Source organism: Gobio gobio, assembly GCF_949357685.1.
Source record: "Gobio gobio genome assembly, chromosome: 19".
NCBI lineage: Eukaryota > Metazoa > Chordata > Actinopteri > Cypriniformes > Gobionidae > Gobio > Gobio gobio.
Genome location: NC_137112.1, coordinates 18948055 through 18970325, shown reverse-complemented (window position 1 = coordinate 18970325; position 22271 = coordinate 18948055). Strand labels below are relative to the sequence as shown.

Sequence of the window (22271 nt, the reverse complement as noted above, 5' to 3'; positions counted from 1 at the left end):
CCGTTGATTATGGAAAGTTGTTTACTAGGTGGACCGTTGGAATGCAGTCGGCTGTGAGAAAGTGAAAATGGAACTCATGAACAGAAAAAGTGTTGTTTGGCAGTACTTTCAGTCAAAAGGCGGCGATTCAAGTCAAGCTATATGTTCAATTTGCAATGCCGATTTGTCTCGTGGTGGCAAGGACCCTAAACAATAGTCGCTGTTAAAACATTTGCCTATGAAACGTCCGAAAGAATACAAATTGTGCATGAAAGAATCTACAGACAGCAGCCAAAATGCAGCAACTTCAGGTACGGGCAAAGGAAGGACAGTCAGCCTGGCATAATGTTGCCTATTCTTAATTAAAATTAAATTAAATTAAATAAATACACATCTGTAGGGATGCTCATTCAGTTAATTTTCCCAACCGACAACCACTGCTCATTATCCGATTATTAACCGTTAACTGATAAGATTATAATATTGAATTGGCATTAAATATAAATACGATTGACGAGTGTCTGTGACCCGTTAAAAAGACACTTTTTTTCACAGGTTTATTTTACCGTGGAAACCGCAGCATACAGATCAGATAAAATATAAATAAAAATAATAAAATAAATAGGCCTAAACTAAATATTTTTCACTTAAATAATTACCAAATTAAGATGACAAATCGAAAATACACTGAATCCGTTTGAAGCTTCGAAGAACCGGAATGTTTTTTTTGTCAAATAAAAATAGCAGGCCTACCTCAACCCTCACCTTGTATGTTTTTTTGTTTTTTTTGGGAGTGATGTGGGTTAGTCTGGAGCACAGCCTGTTGACAGAAAACACCCTCTCAAGCCTCGCTTATACTTTCGTCTGTCTCTGCAGCGCGAGATCTGCTGACTGCGCTCTCCGTTGTGCTGTTCTTTGAAACGACAAAGGGTGACTCGGACTAATTGTTCTATAAACCATCAGGAAACAGTGGCGAGAAGAACATACGTGACAATGTTTACTTTAGTAAACTTGACCAAAACCACACTACGAAAACGAAAAGCCTTAAACAAGGCTTCAGATGGCACTGCTGCCCCGGGAATACAGAGATAACGCCTCGCTAGAGTGGCCAGCCTTGGGAAGCGCCTTTCATTTGCTTTCCACCAGTCTAGAGCTTGTTCTACTGCTGTATTTTAATACCGCATAGCATATTTTGCAATATGAGCATCCCTACATTGCTGTGGACGTTGTTTACTTCATTCATGTTTTTACTGTGATAATGGACTGAGGATGGGAGTAGGATTCGGTATTCAGTTTCGGATTCGGCCGAACCCCAAAAATCTGGATTCGGTGCATCCCTAATTTATTTTTAGATATAATAAATCAACACTCAAATCCGCCACTTGAACTGACGCATCTATACAGTGATCAGTCATGTCACATTAAAGAGCGTCAAAATGGCATTTTTTGTTCGAATTTCGTGATAAAATGGTCTGAATACTTAAAGAGTTACTTCAGCGATTTAGCATTAAGCTTTGTATCAGTAGAAACCCGGTAGTATATTCAAATTATGCTACTTTCCCCCCTCATATCCCCCTGAGATGAGAGAATTATGCATTTTTATTTCTGGAAAAAAATCCTCAGATGACGCAAATATCGTCATTTTGCGTCATCGGAGGATTCTTTGGCCAGAGGCTAAAGACTTAAGCCAGTAGAAGGAGCTGTTCCGCATGTTTTCAACCCGCCCACAGGGGAGGGATCTCACTCACAGAATGTAAATGCGCACAGCTCAGGTATTAATAACGGAGCAGTACGGAGCAAAGTGAGCATTTCAACTTTTCAATGAATTCCTATGAAAGTTAAGCTTCCATAGGCATGATCTGATAAAGTGCCAGATTGGACACGCGTCACGAATGACTTTCGCACTTACCTCTGCTCTGCGCTCTCGTGATGAATGAAATCTGACTCCTGCTGCATTTGTGTGGTGACTTCCATTCGGCTCACTCACACTTTATTGAAAAGACATGTTCAGTTTTTAATTGTAGTGTTTATTCTCTAACTGAACGAAATTATTTTATAACTATGAATATCAAAACAACGGTGGGGCGGTGCCGCGGTGGGCAAGAGATGTAGCCAGTAGCCGTGGCTTTGGGAGTGGCCTTGTTGAGCAGCGAAGCAAGTGCATTCTGGGAGTTGTTGTCTTTCATCCACATGAGACAAAAATAAATGTTCTGTCTTTTCTCAGTCAAAAAGGCACCAAATTCAAAAATAATTTAACATTTCTACTACATAAATGACCCAGTTTAAATACACATTCATCTTCCCAGCTCTGAAATATTAGAGATTGACCAATATATCGGTTTCCCGATATTTAAGCATTTCCCATAATCGGGTTTGTAATATCAGATTCACAGATAAATTAAGAATTGCGTACAAGCCCGCCATTAAAGCACTGCTTCAGAGGGGAGATGAGTCAACAACGGTGTTCAAAGGTAAAATAACTTGCATCCCTTAATTAATAAACTTTATTTAACATAACAGCCAGTAATACACAAATGAGATATGCACAAAATAGATAAAGCAAAAAATTGAGACGAACTCACGCAATCTGTCATGTCCCAATAAAGGCGTAACTTTTCATGAATTAAATAAAACAGCCATGAATAAGAGCATGTTGGAAATAAAAGCACCAAATGTATTTCTCTCTCTCGGTTTATGCTCATCTCATGAAGTCGCATTCAGCCGTTCAACTCACTGGGTTGTTGCTCCAGCATATAGGCTAGTCACCATTTGTAACTTTTAACAAGACCCACTCGTTTAAAACTCCTTAAATTATATTAACGTCTGCTATATAACATTTATATAATAAACATTGAAATAGTTACAGCTTTGTGGAAATGAATTAGGGCTATCTCCATGAGACACGTTCTGTGTAAACGCATAGATGAAAACAGCGCCCTGTCATCAGCATTTCATAAATATAGACCGACACAAACATTAATAATTCTGATAACGTGCCAGATGAGATGGACTCTGTAATAGCTATGATGTATTCGCTGTTTTGTTTATTTTTCATACAATGTTTGCATATTCCAGAGAATATTCACTCTTTAGTCTATTAAACAACATATAAACCTTTTAAAACTGTAGTTTAAAACTAATGCGCATATTTATACCTATATTTATATATTTATAGTTGATAGACTCACCTCTCATTCATGTTCTCCACTTCAAAACATTAGACTTAGTAAATGTATTTTGCCTTTTGTTAAAATACTGTTGTTATAAATAAATATATATTGGTTATCGGCACATAAACATGCAAATAATCAGTAATTAAAAAATCAATAATTGGTCAATGCTTAATATGTTTGTGTGGGAATTCGAATTGAATTATGTTTCACGCTGAAAACAAGCCTACTGTTAACTATTAAAGATTGCATTCGGAACCGTTCGGTACACACGTGCACCGTACCTCAAGCCCTGAACCGAAACGGTACGAATACGTGTACTGTTACACCCCTACTACTCTCATAAAATATTTGAATTACATGAAATACCTAAATTTAGCATCCAACAGCAGATATTTCAGCTAAATTAATGTTTTTGCACTAAATATTAATAGTCTCCCTTTCTACTGCATTTTGTCTTTTTGACACATAGGGAATTCAATTCCCGCCAAATGTACTGTGGTCATGGATAAAAAAATAATAAGGGTGATTTCAAAATTTAAAAACACATGAAACACAAAAATAATAGAAAAATTATTATTATAAGCGTGATACGTTTTATTACTATTGTATTTTGTGCTCTCTTATATTTTCTGGTCATATTTTTTTGGGGGCGCTTTTGCTGTTTTTCTCTCCACTCTTTTGTCCCCATGCTGCACTTGTTTTTCCAAATCTTGCAGTTCGAGTTTAATGTAAATTAGGACGGGCTTAAGCATCACCATTGGTCCACTAGTTCTATATTGACAGCTCCTCTTCTAGCCAATCGATCGAAGAGGGGAGTTGACATCACTCCAGTGCAACCAGTGCTATTCCATGATGCTCACTCTTACAGGGAAAGATCATTTTCGAGCTGAGATAAAATCTTTATGCTGTGCCTGCAACTTGACCTGTCATCAGATATGTCTACCTGGAAATCCGTTATAGTTAAATTCACCATCCTAACGACAACCTGTCACAGTTGTGCCTGTCTGACTATCAATTACGGTTATATTCACTGGCCTCACGACCAGTCAGTCACCATTATCTATTTTCAGTTTAAAAATTAACAACATTTTATAAATTAGAACAAACAGATAATAATTATATGGCAATGTTATTATCCACTTTCTTCCACTTCTCAGTCAATCCGTGCTTCTGTTTGCTAATTATAATCGGCAGTCTCTGTAAAGGCCGATCTCATGCTGATAACGCATCAAGACGCATAAAGACAATCTCTATCCGGGTAAAATAATTATAATGCTGAAGGTGAGGTACAATTCATTACGAGATATATTTCTTTATTAAATAACTTGGTCTCACAGAAAGTTTTTAAATTATTTGTAATTACCCAAACAGCATGAGTAAAATCACAGAACGCTCTCTCTTTCCCCGTCAAAATGCGCAAATGGCTTCACATCACATCTACACACTGCACAGTTGATGGAATTGTCATTTGCAAGGCAGTGTCGGATTTTCACTAAAGTTTATCATTTAATTTTTTGCCAGCATTTCAACTACTCAGCACTCGCACTCTCTAGAGATGGAGCGTTCATGCACACTCAAACCGCACGCACATAAGGCTGCCTCACAAACAGCTAGCGAGTACCAAATTGCCCTTAAACGGTCAAATACACACAAATGTATGTACAAAATTACCGTCTTGACGAGTATCGTTATACTGTTTTATTTATTTGTGCTACTGCTTTTAAATAGTTTATTTGTTCTTATTTTATTACTGACTGTTTAATTCCCCCCATTTTCAAAAATGTTATTCAGGCCCTGAATGAATGTCATGAAAAAATCCTGATCGGAGCACCCTTAAATACTATGGAAGATCAATTGTTAATTTTAATAAAAGTACTCCCTCGTGCGAGAATTTAAATTTGACCCTATAAAAATGAGGCTACAATTTTTACAGATGTTACTGTTTTTGTTTATGGACTCAAAATATTGCTAGCTCAAGCTACTGTTAAATTTTCATTTTCAAGACAAAAAACCTGTAATATTATGAATAAATAATAATGAAGTCTAATTTGATTGGGCCTGCCTGGGGTCAAATTTTTTATTTTTGCACTACAGGTTTGGGTAAGAAGTGTATAGTACAGACTAGGGATGCCACAATTCTCAATATAATATTGAACCGTTCGGTACGGCCTTCACGGTTCAATACGTGCTTGTGAATTGCGGTTTTTCGGTTTTGCATTTAATTAAGTATTTTTCTACAAATTCAATACCCTGAACAACGCGACATACATTCACATCACACGTTAGTGGCAGAGTTATACTCACAGAACACTATAGTAATTCACAATCACGAAAGTACATTATTTGCATGCGTTTTAAAGCCTTGCCGGCGTGTGCGCGGTTTTAACATGCACTTTTACTGCGCTAATACTGTCAAATACACACAAGGTTAACATAAACACAGTCGGTAATGTCTGTAGCAATTATGGACGCAGACATATAGATGAGTTAATCTTCCAATGATTCGATCAAATTAACATCCTTTTCAACAAAGCACAATTCAGCTCCAGGAAATCGATCATCATCACGAGGGAGATGGGGGCTTGATTCTGCCCCTGAGCTACTAGTTCTGACTTCCTATGGACTCGCCACCAAACTCAGTTAAATGAGGACAAAGGGCTCGTGGTTGTCACAAGACAAAGAAACAACCAGACCTCTGTCGTTGCAATGACCGGTAAATGAACTCCACGACACAGCTAAAACTCCAAGCAAGCTCACAGAAACTGTCACATATGGAGTACATCAAATCACGGATTATTGGACTTTTTCATTTCAAATAGCCTTCGACATAGCTTGTTAGTGTGTTTACAACTAATACACGTTAGTTAGACTATTAGGCATGTATATTACTCACAATTCATGCAATTATGAAACTATTGAATGAGTGGATGAAAAAGCATTGTGTTTGATACCGGTGTGTTCGTATGGGTATAATCCAACAGATGAGCTGAATGAAATCTTTATAGAATTGATCATGTCCTTATAGTAAGAAATTAGGTCTAAATTTACTCTCTGCTTAAGAGCAGGAAACTAAATTCTATAGATAACCCAATTTTGTGGGAGGGGTGGAGACACAGTCACCCCTGAAGCCTAATTGGCCAGAACCCATCCAGGGGATGGGCAAATGTTTGAGTTTAATCTCAGAACACGAACGAAAAGTTCTGTCTACAGTTCTGTACAGTTCAGACCAGAAGCAGTGCAGAGTTCAGCTCAAGTTCGGTTCCAGTTCGGTTCGAGCTGGTTCGCGGCCTGTTCGCAGTTCAGAGATGATCGAAGTCCTAGCAGTTTGACCAGAGTGAGTTCTGAACGGAGCTCCCAGGAGACGATCTGACGATCGTGACAGACCAACATCAGAGAAAATGGGTTAACAACGATTTCATTCAGGCCATCTGCTTTTCTCTCACTTTCCTTTCTTTTACTTAAAGTTTATTTTATTTCCGTTAAGTCTCGGGTTCTGTTAAGTTTCGCCGCAAAAGTCTCTCAACAACGAGTTTCTAACAGCGCGCTCCAACTTCAAACAACGCCCACAAGACTTTCATCCAGCCGCCAACACGCCACGTGATTGGTTTCCCCAGACGTCAACCAGGCCTTCAGCGAATCAAAGATCCGGAAAAATCCCTGTACAGCCAGGAAAAGGGAACCCCCCTTGTCAGACGACACGCGAAACACAAACGCAAGTAACGCCTTTTTGATTCCAAGCTGAACTGGTGCATTAGATCAAATGTAATAACCCTGCCTAAGAAACGATAGGAGGTTAAATTACTGATCAATGGTTTCTTCAGGTCATGTTTCATAAATGCATAGATTGCTTAGGATTTCATAATTTCTCTCTCTTAGAACTTATTCTTTCCTCACCTTCTTCCTTTCTGCAACGTGTGAATGTGCGAGTGTGTGTGTTTATGTTAGATATTAGTTTGACGTGTTAGAGTAATCAATAAAGTTCCGTTTGTATTCAAAGATAACTGTTCTTGTGTTTTGTGCTTATCAATTTAATGTCTTGAACTGCCGATCTAAGTTACCTGGCTGTTAAATAGTGTTTCACTATTGTTCGGATATTAATATCCGCTGCAGAGTTGATATTTACGGCCCGTTCAAATGAACGCTAGAAGAGTCATTTGCTCGGCTGTAAAATAGACTCTCAAAATTCCCTATGAATTCATTAAATTCACTCATTTGAGCTAAATATACATGTTTCCCTTTAACAGAGCCCCCTTTAAGTCCTTACATATCGGCGGACGAATAAGTTAAGGTGTAAACATTAATTCTGAATTATTTATAATATATAGTGTCATTCGAGTCTTTCATTTTAATTCAGTTCCCCGTTGAATTATTATTTTATCTGACTCATAGTCGCTACAGTCTAAAGTGAAAGTAAAATCGGCGCGTGTCTGCACGATGCACGCAGGTCTTACATTGACAGCAGGCAGCCTGAACACGCGATCCTTAAAGGGACAGTTCACCTCTAAAATTATGTCATTATTTACTCACTCTAATATTGTTCCAAACCTGTATTCATTTCTCATTTTTGAGTGAACTATCCATTTAATGTTAATACAACAACAAAAGACAAAGAGAAAATCACTCACTGCTCTTGACTGAAAAACTTTAATACAGTAGCTTTAATAAGAATCAGTGTATATTTTATAGTGAAGTCTGTGTAGTTTTATTTTTACATTTATTCATTCAATTTCATACTTAAATGCTGCTGTACAGCTCTGAGCTGCCAGTGTAAATGTAAAAATACAATACACTAGGATTGTGTACAAGGGTTTTTTTTTAAAGTAAAGTTTTAAGTTTAAGTAAGGTTTTTCAATTCTTTTAAGTAAAATAAAGAAAGACTATTGCAATTAAAAAAATAGTCTTTTTTCTCCTTAACCTTTTGCTGTTCCTGTCGCTTAAGAATAGAATAGCAAAAAACTGATGTGACAAGCCATCAGAACCGAACCGAACCGAAAACCGTGGTTAAAAACCGAGGTATGTATTGAACCGTGGACTAACTGTATTGTTGCATCCCTAGTACAGACCTTAGGACTTCTACTGATAATGCAAACAAAAGAAGAGTGTAAATTATTTATTTGTGCTCTACTCTAGTTGCAGTATGTTGCCAGCTTTTGCTAGCGGAGCCCTCCGAAATACAGAAGTGTGAAAACAGGAACACGTCACTTACTGTTCCTGCTGTGTCCAGGATCTCCAACATACACTGCTGGCCGTCCACCTCCACTTGCTGCATTAGGAGAAGAGGGGAAGAAATTAAAGTAAACAAAGTTAAGCTTCCATTACACACTAGGGTATTCAACAAAACACAGGAAAAGCTACTGAGCAGAGAATTGCTACCTTTCTGTAGGAGTCTTCTATTGTGGGGTCATATTTCTCAACGAAAATTCCCTGGACAAACTGGACCGTCTGTAAGAGGCACAGATATTAAATTAGAGCCAGAGAATGTTTCACACAGGCCTTTAAAATAGTCAGTGGGAGGAAAACAACAACTGGCATCTCATTTAACATTAAAAATTGAAGGGGCGATCACAATACACCAAGGGTCTTCAAACAGGGGTTCGCCAATTAATGTTTGAGCACAAATAATTTGTTAAATTAAAACATGGGTAAAAAAAACACATCACAAAGTAAAATTGTAATATAATATTTGTTATATAAAAATATTACATTAACAGCTTTAATAAAACCCATGCATCTATCTGCTGCACATGCAGTCACGTGGATGCACGATACCGTCAATGTGATGTGATTGTTATTAAAGACTAAATACTGTAGATAAGCATTAAGCAATGGAAATGCCGACAATATTAATAGAAAACTATTTGTATCAATATACTTTTAAAATTCTATTCCAATTGACTGTAAAAGTAATGACTTGTAAATAATCTTTAATGTCTTGCTGTATATATTCTTAAGGTAGAGCTGTTGTTTACAAATTATACACTTTACTAGAGCATTCACAATTTCAGAAGCAGCCTCAGTGATTTGTTTCTTAATTGTAGGGATGCACGATATTATCAGTATGACGTTGGAATCGGCCAAAAAACACTTAAAATATAAAAATCGGCATCGGCCGATATGAAAAAATGATGCCGATATGCCTTGCCTTGGGGACACACAAAAAATAAAAGACTGACAGTAGGGGTGTAACGGTACACAAAACTGACGGTTCGGTACGTACCTCAGTTTTGAAATCACGGTTTGGTACGAGTTCGGTACAGCAGTTTTACAAAATTAATTTTTATTTATTTTTTTATATTTAACAGTGGTTTACTGAAGACGAAAAAAAGTGTCTGTCCTTGAATTAATTAAATTATATCTAAAAGTTTATTGAAGATATTTCTGTAAATTATATAGGGAGCCCTTACTTGCACATTAATATTAAAGGTTAACAACAGAGCCCAAACTATAAGCCTAAATTCAGTTGCTATTTATTTTTAGGTATAATAATCAACACTCAAATAACACATTGTATGCAAACATGTAAACTTCACATTAGGCAGTTTTTGCATGAACTTCTAAATCTAATTATAAAATAGTTTTTTTCTCCAATTCGTTGTTGAAATATAATAATTTATACACAGTGGCTGTCATTTTCATGAGAGATTTATTTAACATGCATTACAGGTTAAGTAGAATATAATGAATATATAGGCTAATATAGAGCATATATTTAGTGAAAGAGTTGATTTCTCTAGTGAATACAATTCTGTGGACACTGAATGACTGCCTGAGGTAAATGTGATGCTAACGTTACATGACATTGTTTAGTTTACAAGTTATATTGATGTCTTTTCCGCCGTTGAAACACTGATTTAGCGATTACACCACATATATACATGACAGTAAGTTGTAATGTATCCTCAGCATACCTTCAGATGGTCATTCATGTTTATTCTTTAGTAAGAGATGATCAATCGCCTTCACAGATGATAGCGTTCACGCGCCGCCTGAACTGTGATCAGTGACCAGTCACGCCACAGAGTGTCAAAACGGCATTTATCGTTTGAATTTCGTGATAAAATGGACTGAATACTTGTTCGTGTAGGAACTCGGATTGAAGTGTGTTCCGTGCTTAAAATAAGCCGACTGTGAACTGTTAAAGATTGCACCCGGAAACCATTCGGTAACGTTACACGCGTGCACTAAACCTAAAAATATTAGGCATATCGGATATCGGTAAAAATCCAATATCGTGCATCCCTACTTAATTCTCCATCTGACAGTAATGTATGACTCTGCAAATCTATTAAAATAGTTGTGATTAAACAAATGTGAATTAATGAATAGTGATTTTATTGCAACATTTATGCCCAGAATAAAATGTCAATGATGTACACTGACGGTGGTTAAAAAAAAAAAAAATGTATTCACCAATGCCCAATAACAAATTAGTAATGACCAAAATGCCCCGCAAGGCAACTGAAAAACGTCTTTAGTTAGCCAATGGCTAGTAAATTGTAAGACTTCACTCGCCTGTGGTTGACTTAAGAGTAAAAAAATAAGTTTAGCGCAGATATAAATTTCATTGCCCACTGAGCTTTACGTCGCTTGGCTGAGAGTGCCCTCTGTCACTTTCTCTAACACATGCACACTCAAAGTGAGAGAAAGATGGTCATGGGTTGACGATGCCAGATGGCCGATGGGCTTTGATGGAGTTGACGGAACGGTCACGGTCCCGATTGGGCCAGTGATGCATCGTCATAAAGCCTAGCTAATTTAAACATTCAAGCTCAGGAAGGCACAAAAAAGAACTAAATTCGGTACTCGGCACTCCCAGAAAGGTGTGTCTAAAAGCATGCGAATACTGAATTGAGTTCTCTTTCACACCTTCTTGCACTTGAACAGATAATTTCACACAAAATTGTCAAAATGCCCATTCCTGGCGAGTAAATTTCAAAAACTGAGTTGGACGCAAGACGGAGTATTTCTGTGCCAAATACACTTCCAGCATTCAACCAAGTTTCCACAACAACACGCTGAAACATGGGTGCACAAAGAATTCACAACATTCTTTTACAGTCGTACTCTCATAATTTTATGTAGCCTATATGAAAGATTTGTGCTGCGCATGTTGCACTTAACTATATCTTCCTTTTCAAAGTGATTCCAATCATATCAAGCAATTCAAAACCATCATATCCAACTACTGTTTGATCTACCTGGAAAACCTGAAAAGCAATGTTTATTTCATTTGTATCTTTGCTCTATTATGTTTATTTGTGCTGTTGCTTGTTTGATTATTTGTTCTTATTTTATTACAGACTGTTTACTTGTCTTTAAAATATACATTTCAAACTGTATTATTTATATTGACTTTTTTCATTGTTCTTGCATTCCATGTAAAAAGTCTCGTGAGTAAAATAAAAAAAAACTACCAGCCAATGGTGACTCGATTCAGTGTGTCCGTAGAGGGTTGAATGAGCGCAACCGAGTCCTGCACGGGTTCGGGTACCCAATATTGCTGAAACGGGTGAAAAACATTGTAACTGTGTCGGATACGGGTACGGGTAGGGTCGGACAAGGGAGAAACACAGGTCTAAAACAGTCACGTGCAAACGTAAAAGTATATGCATGTATATTGTAGATATGTTCCTAAAAAATATATGCATAATATATGCGCCCTCCCAGGAAAATCACAACCGCGCCCACGCAATCTGCCTGCACTGCAGTAATCGAGATGGTTCCTGAAGAGTTGAAGAAAAGAATAGCTAGTGGAGATTGTAAAGTTGTCGACAATACGTCATCAAAAATCAAGTCCAGTGTGTGAGAGAAATTTGGAGTTATCTCAGATGAAGAAAACAAGATTGTGAAAGGCTTTGCTGCATGCAAAACCTGCCTAAACCCTCTCGAGTCGGCTCGCTTGTTTTCTTATCAGTGCAAAAGAGACTCAAATAACTGTCGTTTTTTTATCATTCAGGCAAGTGTTATACATCATTATAATCTGTTAAATTTCTATTTTTTTGTGTAGTCACAATTAAAACAAAATGTTTTGCTTTTTGCAAAATAAAGAAAACAAACATGTTGCGCGATCTGCAGCCTCTCTCTCAAAGACATTCATTCAGATAGTCTTCAGAAAAGGACCTCTAGCTTAGTGAATACTTGTCTCACAAACATGAGACATATGTCTAAAGAAACGCTGAAATGTCAGGTTTTAAACAATGTAAACCAAATCGAAAACAAATATGCTGTGTTCATGTAATCTGGTTGAAAAGTGATAGATGTCAGACTTTCGCAAGGCAGTTCATTATCCGCTAATGCGACCACACCCACGGAGCACGCATCTGTGAATATTAAATGCACAAAGACCGTTTAAATATGAATCCTGCTGCATGTCATACATGCAAGACTGTTTAGACAAGATTTATTTGGCCTGTTTTGGACAGATTATAACGTGTTTATTGTAAAAGAGCCTAGTGTCACAGCAATAAAGCTTTTATTCACAAATGTCTGCCCAGATGCTATAAATATAGTACCAGTCAAACGTATTTTTCTTCATATTGATGTTAAAATATTATAGCCTAATGTTATTTTTTTTATTTAATATCGAAGTTTGTTTTATCGAGTTAATATCGAGTTTTGTTTTGTAGAAAGTGATTTTTTTTTTGTTGTAGAAAGTGAATTGCTTTCTTTGAAGTGAATTTTGTTTTGTATAAATTGTATCTTAATTTTTTATTATTTATAATTAATTTTTTTAGCATGAGACTACTTTAAAAAAAATGTAAAAAATGTAAATGTAAAAAAATGCTCTAAGTAGTTTGTCTTGTTTCTAGTTTAAATATTTAAACATTCTTAAATCAAGATGCATTTACTAGATAAGAACAATTTTACACTAAATAAGAAGAGCATTTTTTGCAGTGTAGTCAAATCTTTTGATCATTTAAAATATAATAGGCCTTTGTTGACTACATTCTAAATAAATGATTCTGAAGTTGTTTTGTAGAAAGTGAGTTTTTTTTGTTTGTTTTGTAGAAAGTGAATTGCTTTCTTTACAGTGAATTTAATTTTGTATAAATTGTATCTTAATTTTAATTATCTATTGTTTATTTTTTTAGCATGAGACTTTCAAAAACAAACAAAAAATAGTACAAAAATGTAGAAAAAAATGCTCCTAGTAATTTTTGTCTTGTTTCTAGTCAAAATATTTAAACATTCTTAAATCAAGATGCATTTATTAGATAAGTACAATATAATGTAATTTGTCCTGTTGCTCTCAGTCACATAAGTACCCGATGCTTATTCATTATGTAGCTCATTATGCAGGCTATTATGTTCTTTTGTCCTCTCAGGCGATACTCATCATTATTCATTAGATATCACGCCTCCTCGCATACTGGCTTTGTGAAAAAAAAAACGGTCTTACAAATTTTAAATCAGTGTATTGTTTTATGTGAATGAGTAGGCTCAATGATTCTCACATCAGTTTGAAGCAAAAACTCAATGCAAATACACCCTGGAGTCAAAGGTCTTGTGAACACATATCTATTGTGTGTTTTGAGGCCTTAATTTTATTTTTATTTTTTTTTAAATCATGCATAAACATTTTTCTCTGAAATATACCAGCATGTACATACATGTTGCTCAGATATTATGGTGGCTCAGTTTGTGAAATATACCAGCATGTACATACATGTTGCTCAGATATTATGGTGGCTCAGTTTGTGCTGAATACAGTGTAAATACACTTTTGCCATTAATATGTTTATAAGCAACTGAAAAAAACACACAAATGTCAGAGCATGTCAAAACTTCTAAAGGGCCCCAAAACAGCTTAACCCCTTAAGCCCTGAAGGTATTTTTAGATATTTTTTGTCTGAGTGACATATACAACTTTAAAGACTCATAACTTCAAAACTATAGCAAGGTGAGTCAAATGGTAGGTATCATTTGTTAGCAAAAACATTTTTATTTTTAGAAAATATACATTTTATTATATTTGGACAATATATTGCTGAGAAACTGATGATAAAAGGCAATTTTTAAAATGTATTTTTAATAATTTTACAAATATTTCTTATTTAACATTCAATAACTCAGGAAGGAAATAGGGCAGCAGAAAAATTCTGACATTTAGTCTGCATCGGGATCCAATTTTGTGGCGATATCAAAGTAATCAAAAGTTACAGCATTTAGAACAAAAGTAGCCTTTTTGTTCAGTCCTTGACATTTATAAAACTGTTGTTTTCTGAGTGACATACACAAATTTAAAGACTCATAACTCAAACTATAGCAAGGAGAGTCAAAAAGTATGTATCATTTGTTAAAACACTTTTAATATTTTTAGAAAATATAAATTAGCGTATGTGTATGTGCTCCTGTCAGGCTATAATGTGTTTAATTCCATGAGTAATGACTTCTGATCCGAGTGATGGATTATGGCGACCTTGGTCTCTTTTTAATCTTGAGAATCAATAAATAAAAGCAAAGTTTATTTGCTGTAAATAAGGATGTACCATTTTTAACGATCGGAGCTTGTTTCATGAAGTTATCAGCGAAAACGCCAAGTCTAAGGCCTAGTCCACACGTACACAGGTATTTTTATAACCAGAGTTTTTCCTACTCCGTTTAAAAAAACAATCACGTCCACACAAGCACGGTTTAAAAAAAATCTCCGCACTATGATTGGCTGCCTGATTTCCACATGGGTCCCATCCACGGAGGGATGCTATGGGCTCAGTGAAACCCTTCTACAAGTTTACTTTGGACTCAGTGACAGGTAACTGTACACATGGGCAGGCCCAAGTGGACTGAAGCTTCACACACTTGCCTTACTATGTTGTATTATTGCATTCTGGCGCATCTGTTCTGCAATACAATGAGAACTGCGCATGTATCTGTATATATGTAATAAGCGCAATTAGCAGAGTTATTAAAAGCTACGTCCGCCATTGCATAGACTCGACTCATGTAACGTTAAACAAAAGCGATAACGGCGCACAAACTGACGTCAAACAAAGAAGAGAACGGCGCACATTTTGACTTAACAAGCCTAAATCTCCGGTTTCACCGTCTACACGACAACGCTGTAACCGGAGTTTCTAAAAAACTTCACCCTGGCCGGAGTTTTCAAAAAAGTCCGGTTTCAGTAACCGGATACTGCGTTTGCGCAGCCGAACCGCATAGAAAAAGCTGCGGTTTTGAAAATACCAGTGTTCGTGTGGACAGGGCCTAAGCAACTGTTATATTTGTACTCTGCTCATGTGCATCTGTGCTGTTTTGTGTGTGTCATGCTTCAACGAGGAATATCTTTAGATCTAAAAGACAGATTATGGTGACTTTGGGCTCTTTTTAATCGAGAATCGAGAAGTGAAAAACGCCAAGGGAATGCTGCATCAGTATATTATTTACATATGGGTCTTGCAGGACTTAAAGGAACACTCCCCTTTTTGGGACTTTAGCTTATTCACTGTATCCCCCAGAGTTAGATAAGTCCATACATACCATTCTCATCACCCACCGTTAGCCTAGCTTAGCACAAAGACTGGAGGTATACGGCTCCAGCTAGCCTACTGCTCAATAAGTGACAAAATAACACCACCATTTTCCTATTTACATGTTGTGATGTGTATAGCCACAGCGTGTACAAATAACAAGGTTACATGAGACACAGCCATATTATAAACGTATACACACTGGGGACTATATTCTCAGAAGGCGCAGCACTGCTCTACTTCTGCAGAGGGCGGAGTGATTTGCTCACAGGACTGGAGAAGCCCCACTGTTACGCAGAATGCATGCAGCTCTCACTGGTATCCAAAAACATGGAGAACGATACTACATTTATCATCATTGATATCGTTATCGCAATAAATACTAGAAAATATCGGGATACATTTTTAAGTCCATATCGCCCATCCCTACTCGCCATAGCCATAAATGGTGAGAAGTAGCTCCGGCTGCAATTCTGTTTATTAACCGATAGAGTGCACAAAGTTATGGACTGCAGCTTTAACTAAAATATTTGGGCAACAGATTATCACAAATGTTTTATGTTTATTGAACACAATATACAGTAATTGACTGAACATATTTGGGTTTGTGTTAGCACTGAAAACATTACCATCGTAGTAGTTTCGTGCACGCGTGAACGTCATGGCAACGTACAATACAAAGTACCTCATGCGAGAAACCCTTAACAACTACGCGAGTAACTAACATAAATCAAGCAAGCTAGTATGCATAGACCACAAAGTGTTGGTGAAATAACATTAGCGGACCGGAGGGAATAATATGGAATTTTTTCCAGAAAACTTATTGCACAAATAAATTCAAGCACTTTCAAGGACCTGTATCAATGTGTTTATTTTCACAAACTTTCAAGGACCCTGGTTATTGTGAGCAGCCATGTAAAGTGGCTAACATTAGGCAACTACTTAGATGTTTCAAATGATAATCCATGTTAGAGGTTGATGAATGGTAGGCGACATTTGGATTTCCTGGCCCACATAATTACCACACGGAACAGCTGTGGTAACAACCTGTGGCATGGACTGCATCAGTTTGCCAATTCCTGAGGGTTTCGTTTTGTCTGCGACTAACCAACTTATTAAAATTTGGTTGACTAAGTCTGTTCTCATCAACTAATGTGTAGTCAACTATTAGGGGACACCCTTAGGAAAAAATAAAAGTTTAGAAACTGAACTCGCATAATGTAATGATTAGGGCTTGTTTGTCATGTTTCAAGTATTGTAAAGGATGATCACATCATGACACTTCAGATTCAAATGTTAAAGGATTAGTTCACTTTGAAATAAACTTTTGCTGATAATTTACTCACCCTCATGTCATCCAAGATCTCCATGTCTTTCTTTCTTCAGTAGAAAAGAAATTAAGGTTTTTGATGAAAACATTCCAGGATTTTTCTCCATATAATGGACTTCAATGGGCTCCAAACGGTTCAAGGTCCAAATGACAGTTTCAATGCAGCTTCAAAGGGCTTTAAACGATACCAGACGATGAATAAGGGTCTTATCTAGCGAAACGATCGTAGGGCTGGATATTGTTCAAAATCTTTCGATCCGGTGCCAATTTCAATACTTCAGTTTCGATACCGGTTCCTAACGATACTTTTTTCGATACCATATGTTTTAAAATCTATTTCAACATCAACAAAAATACATTAAACACAAAACTTTTATTTTTCACCTTAATTAAAACAAATTCTGGTAACACTTCTCACTCAGGGTAACATAATAAAACTGGTTGTGCTTTTTGTAAGGGTGCTCCGATCAGGATTTTTGGAGCCGATCACCGATCACAGGAAGCAGTATCTGCCGATACGATCACCGATACCGATCTCTTTGAAGCCTTCTTTTTAACATGTAGAATTATTTATAGTGAATTTTACAGACATTCATTCAGGGCCTGAATTTTATTTCTGACAATGGGGGAATCTCCCCCTTAGGTGACTCTTGTCATATAAATGTATATAATTATCTCACCTAAATATTTGATCATGCAGTGCATTTTTGTTTTTAAAGACAAATTTTCAGGTAGATTTAACATTAGTATTGAGGTAAAAAAAAATACTAAATACATTTAATAAGGAATCAAATGTAAATTAATATTTGTCTTCCCTGAATAAATTAAATTAGTCCTTACACTTAAGGTTGCAAAAGTTCGTCATTCAAGAGCGTCATAAGGGTTAATCAAACAACACAAGACAAAGAGAAACTCTGCTGTCACTTTAAGAGCGAACACGGATACGGTTACATGCAGTTGCACAAAAGTTCACTCGCGAGTCACGACGGGGTTTACGTGCACTCGTGTCAAGACGGTAATTTAGTACATACATTTGTGTGTATTTGACCATTTCAGCGCAATTTGTACTCGCAAGCTTTTTGTGAGAAGGCCTGTGTGTGTGTGCCGAGCGGTTTGAACACTAGCAAAACTTAAAAATAAATGCAAATGATAAAATTTAATGACGATGCGACACTGCCTCGATTGTGCAAGTGGCAAATCCTGTGTCAACTCTGCAGCTCGATTTTAGTGTAGATGCGATGCGCTGATGTGAAGCCATTTGAGCATTTTGAGAGGGAAAGAGAGAGCGCGCGCACACGGTGATTCACTCGTGCTGTTTGTGAACTTACGTCTCAAAGAAAGTTTTCCTTTTGCGCCTTTGGTTTAGGGCTGAAACGATTCGAGTTACTCGATTACAAAAATTCCTCGAGGCAAAAATTCTGACTCGAAGCCTCGTTAAATTCCTATGCACTAAACGCGCAGGGATCTGATTCACAAGGACCGTTGTTCAATGTTCAGGAAGCACACCATAGCGCGTGATACATTTTGAATTTAGTTGGCGCATAAAGATGAGTAAAGATGTCCATAAACGGCAGAGAATGTCTAAAGTTTGGGATCATTACATTCTTTAAAAAGAAGAGAACAAGGTGCAATGTGTCTACTACAAAGTAGACCTGGCATTCCACAGCAGTACGACTTCAATGGTAACATAGCCTAAGCCTATACATTAATATTCGCTGATTTTAATCCCATACTGTATTTGTAGCGATGTCGTGATGCGGTTTGACTAGATTTGATGTTTAGCTTTGATGTTTTTAAGTAGTAAACGTTCAATTGCAAGAGAGTATAGCCTAAAAAAAGAACCCCTTAACACACACGCATGCACCCTCCTCTCTCTCACGTGCCAGTCAGACCAATCGCGGCAATGCATCACCAGTGGTGGGCTGTCAGGGCCATCAGGGCCTTCTCTGCTGGCCCAGTCAAAATCAAATATAAATATATATATATATATATATATATATATATATATATATATATATATATATATATATTTACTTATTTATTTATTTATTTATTTTATTTCATCAGAGCTCCGTGGACCAGCCGGGACCAGCACTAATACTATAGCTAACCTTCAGCTGAAGCTGCCATTTTCCATTGGATCATAACTTTGACTGACGTGGGTCATCAGCCAATCAAATTTTAATGTGTAGTGATAGAACGCCCCAGAGGCTCAGCGATGAGTTGGCGCTACCCCCCGCTGATGTCATCAGCCGTTTGAACTGTTCGCGGGTTGTAAGTATCTATGTGGAACAAGCTATGGCCGTTGCAGATGACGGGCTGCCCGAGCTTCGTGTGCATCCTGACGTCAAGCCGATAACGTTAGCTGACAAGCGGTGTTTTTCTGTGTTTCTTGATGTTCTTGTTAGTCTGTGTTTTTTGTTTGTTTGTTCAAAGGTCCCATGGCATGGCATTTTTCTATTAATTTATAATGTTTCCTGAGGTGTACTTATATTGTTAGTATGATTTTTACATCATAAAATGTCATAATTTAGAAATAAAAGGCATTTTTTCTATACTGCTGTTTGCCCTGTGGCTGAATGCCCTGTTTCAAGAGGCGTGTCTGCTGTGAGACTTCAGTAAAAACGCCCACTGTTGTGATTGGCTGACATCTTTGCATTTGAAATGAGCGGAGGGGGCGTGGTTTAACGAGGTCTACGACGCACGAGCTGCTGCCAGAGAGACGGATGGACCTGAGTTCACTTCACATCAGTTCTCAGCATGTCTCAGTGAACTGTTGTAGTTACTAGAATATACTTCAAGTTATTAGTTTATTTCTAGTCGGAGGGGCTGTCACTCATGTCAGAAAGTTACTAACTCTAGTAAATTATGGATCAGCGCTGACTCGAGACGCGAACCGTTTAGAACGATTCAGTCCGATTTGGTGAACTGGTTCGGTTCACTAAAAAGAACCGATTCAAAAGAATGATTCGTTCGCGAACCGGACATCACGGAGACGGAGCGATTGCTAACAAAGTTATTTATAGTAACTACTGAGTTGTGAGAGCGCTGTCTGTCTGCGTGAGTTTATTGTGTTTGTATCTGAGAGTTCTGAATAAACACGAGTCCCAGTCACGCCGAGTCCGTCTTCATCATTATTCTACCAACTTTGTAACACATGCAATGATTAGATTAGATTAGATTCAACTTTATTGTCATTACACAAGTACAAGTACAAGGCAACGAAATGCAGTTTAGGTCTAACCAGAAGTGCAATAGCAGCAAGTGCAGGATATACAATGGATGCGTAAGTGCAGGACATGGATATGTACTGAATATATATAAACAAGTATAAATAGAGAGACGTTATTACTATAAACAGAACTAAATTTACAGTTGTACCATTACAGCAAGATGAACGTGTTAGTAAGTGTTGATTATAGCATCATTTTTAGATATGTTCCAATCATATGAAAAGCGTCAGTGACGCGCATTGAGTACACAGTGCAAACAAAGACACAACAGCAGTAATCGAATGTAATCCAGTTTATTGTGGGGATAGCTGGCTAGCCTAGCCGGATAACCTCACGCTTACCCCCCGTCTGCTTAATCTCGCGCCGCGTTTGGTGCCTCTGCTGTAGGCCAGATGCAGTACTGGAGGTCGGGGATGTTGAAGGCCGACCGGTCAGTGCAGCCCGAGCCTCGGCGTGCGTGAGGTTTATCTCTAAAGAGATGTGAGTCTGCCGATGTTGAGCAGAAACTCATGACTGTATGCACATTGTAGAACAGATAGATGCGACGAGGACGTACAAAAACACTGACTCAAAAGATAGAAAACACGAAAACAACGTTCTGTCGGGAGAGAGAGAAGCCGCAGTGTGTGCACGAATAATAAATAATTAGCTACACATAAGAAATCACTGATCACAGATCAGAAGGAACTGAAAAAAGACTTCTGTTTTCATTTGTACATCCAAACACTGAGAAACTGCCAGCATTCACTCGTTCACAAGCCCAATGCGCTTGCATGGGCGTGCCAGATTCTCTGGGCGGAGGAAAGGGAGGTAACCGTTCAATGTGTGGACGTCAAAACAGGAGACTTCAGGATTGGCTAGTCTGGCCTGTCATTTTCTCAAAGGCAGAGAAAGACAGCCAGAACTCGGTTTTACACAGATCAACATTTCTATCCACTTGGGGACAATATTCAGGCTAGGGGAACTCAAATTAATGTTGAAATACCTCATAAAATGAAAATTTCATGCCATGGGACCTTTAAGAGTATTTGTGTCAGTGAGTTGATTTTGATTAATTTCACCAGTTGCCTAAATGGTGACGCGCGAGTGCAGTGGTATCAATAAATAGTTAAATTGCCTTTTATTCTCGCGTGTCCTTTTATGTTGTTTGCGACCTTCCCAACGAGCACGGGGATCGTAACAGTAATGCATACAGTGCATCACATGCTTCTATTTTGTATGTATCGGTTTGTGTGGTGTTATGGCAACGGCGTGGGGTGTGTTGATGGTTAGTGAAGGCCCTGACTAAAACCCCACGGTACGCCACTGTGCATCACATATAAAACTTACTTTTTTGCTTAAACTTTTAACGAACGGATGCTTCACCTAAAATGCACCGCAATGCAAGTGATACAAGCCAAATGCAGCGTTCTATTGAAAATGAATTTATGCATTTGTGCCGTACCAAACTGCAATGAAGCAACTGGTCTGGCTGGGGCGTCACACACACACACACACACACGCACACGCACGCACGCACGCACGCACGCACGCACGCACGCACGCACGCACGCATTTTTCGATACTCATATTTTCATCGCCCTGCCCTACCTTTTTGAAGCGGAATACACAAAGGAAGAAATTAGGCAGATGGAAGAGACTGTTGCGGCGACACACCGCAGTAAACGGCGTTCGACTTAGTATGTGCAAGTTCAACTTGTAACATTGACTCGGTACTTAATTGCGTATTACGCAATGTCACGAAGCGCACCACAGAACAGAGCAAGGCGAGATTGTGTTTTTAAAATTTTAACTTTTTTTATTTATTTTTTAAATGACCGATCATTTCGCAAGATTAGACCCTTATTCATCGTTTGGTATCGTTAAAAGCCCTGAAACTGTCATTTGGACCTTGAACCGCTTTGAGCCCATTGAAGTCCGTTATATGGAGAAAAATCCTGGAATGTTTTCATCAAAAACCTTAATTTCATTTTCGACTGAAGAAAGAAAAAAAATTTACATCTTGGATGACATGAGGGTGAGTAAATTATCAGCAAAAGTTTATTTAAAAGTGAACTAATCATTTAAGTGTACCGAAAGTTCATACTTG

At 37.6% G+C, this 22271-nt stretch overlaps 1 protein-coding gene across 1 annotated transcript in view; it reads right to left on the bottom strand.

The window, feature by feature from the left end:
* rap1ab (RAP1A, member of RAS oncogene family b) overlaps positions 1-22271 on the bottom strand; it is a 56655-nt gene that overhangs the window by 12743 nt on the left and 21641 nt on the right. The window contains exons 3-4 of the mRNA XM_079844348.1: positions 8526-8594; positions 8359-8415 (exon numbers count right to left, since the gene is read on the bottom strand). Of these exons, the coding sequence (XP_079700474.1) occupies positions 8359-8415; positions 8526-8594 (126 nt within the window). The remainder of the gene's footprint in view (positions 1-8358; positions 8416-8525; positions 8595-22271) is intronic.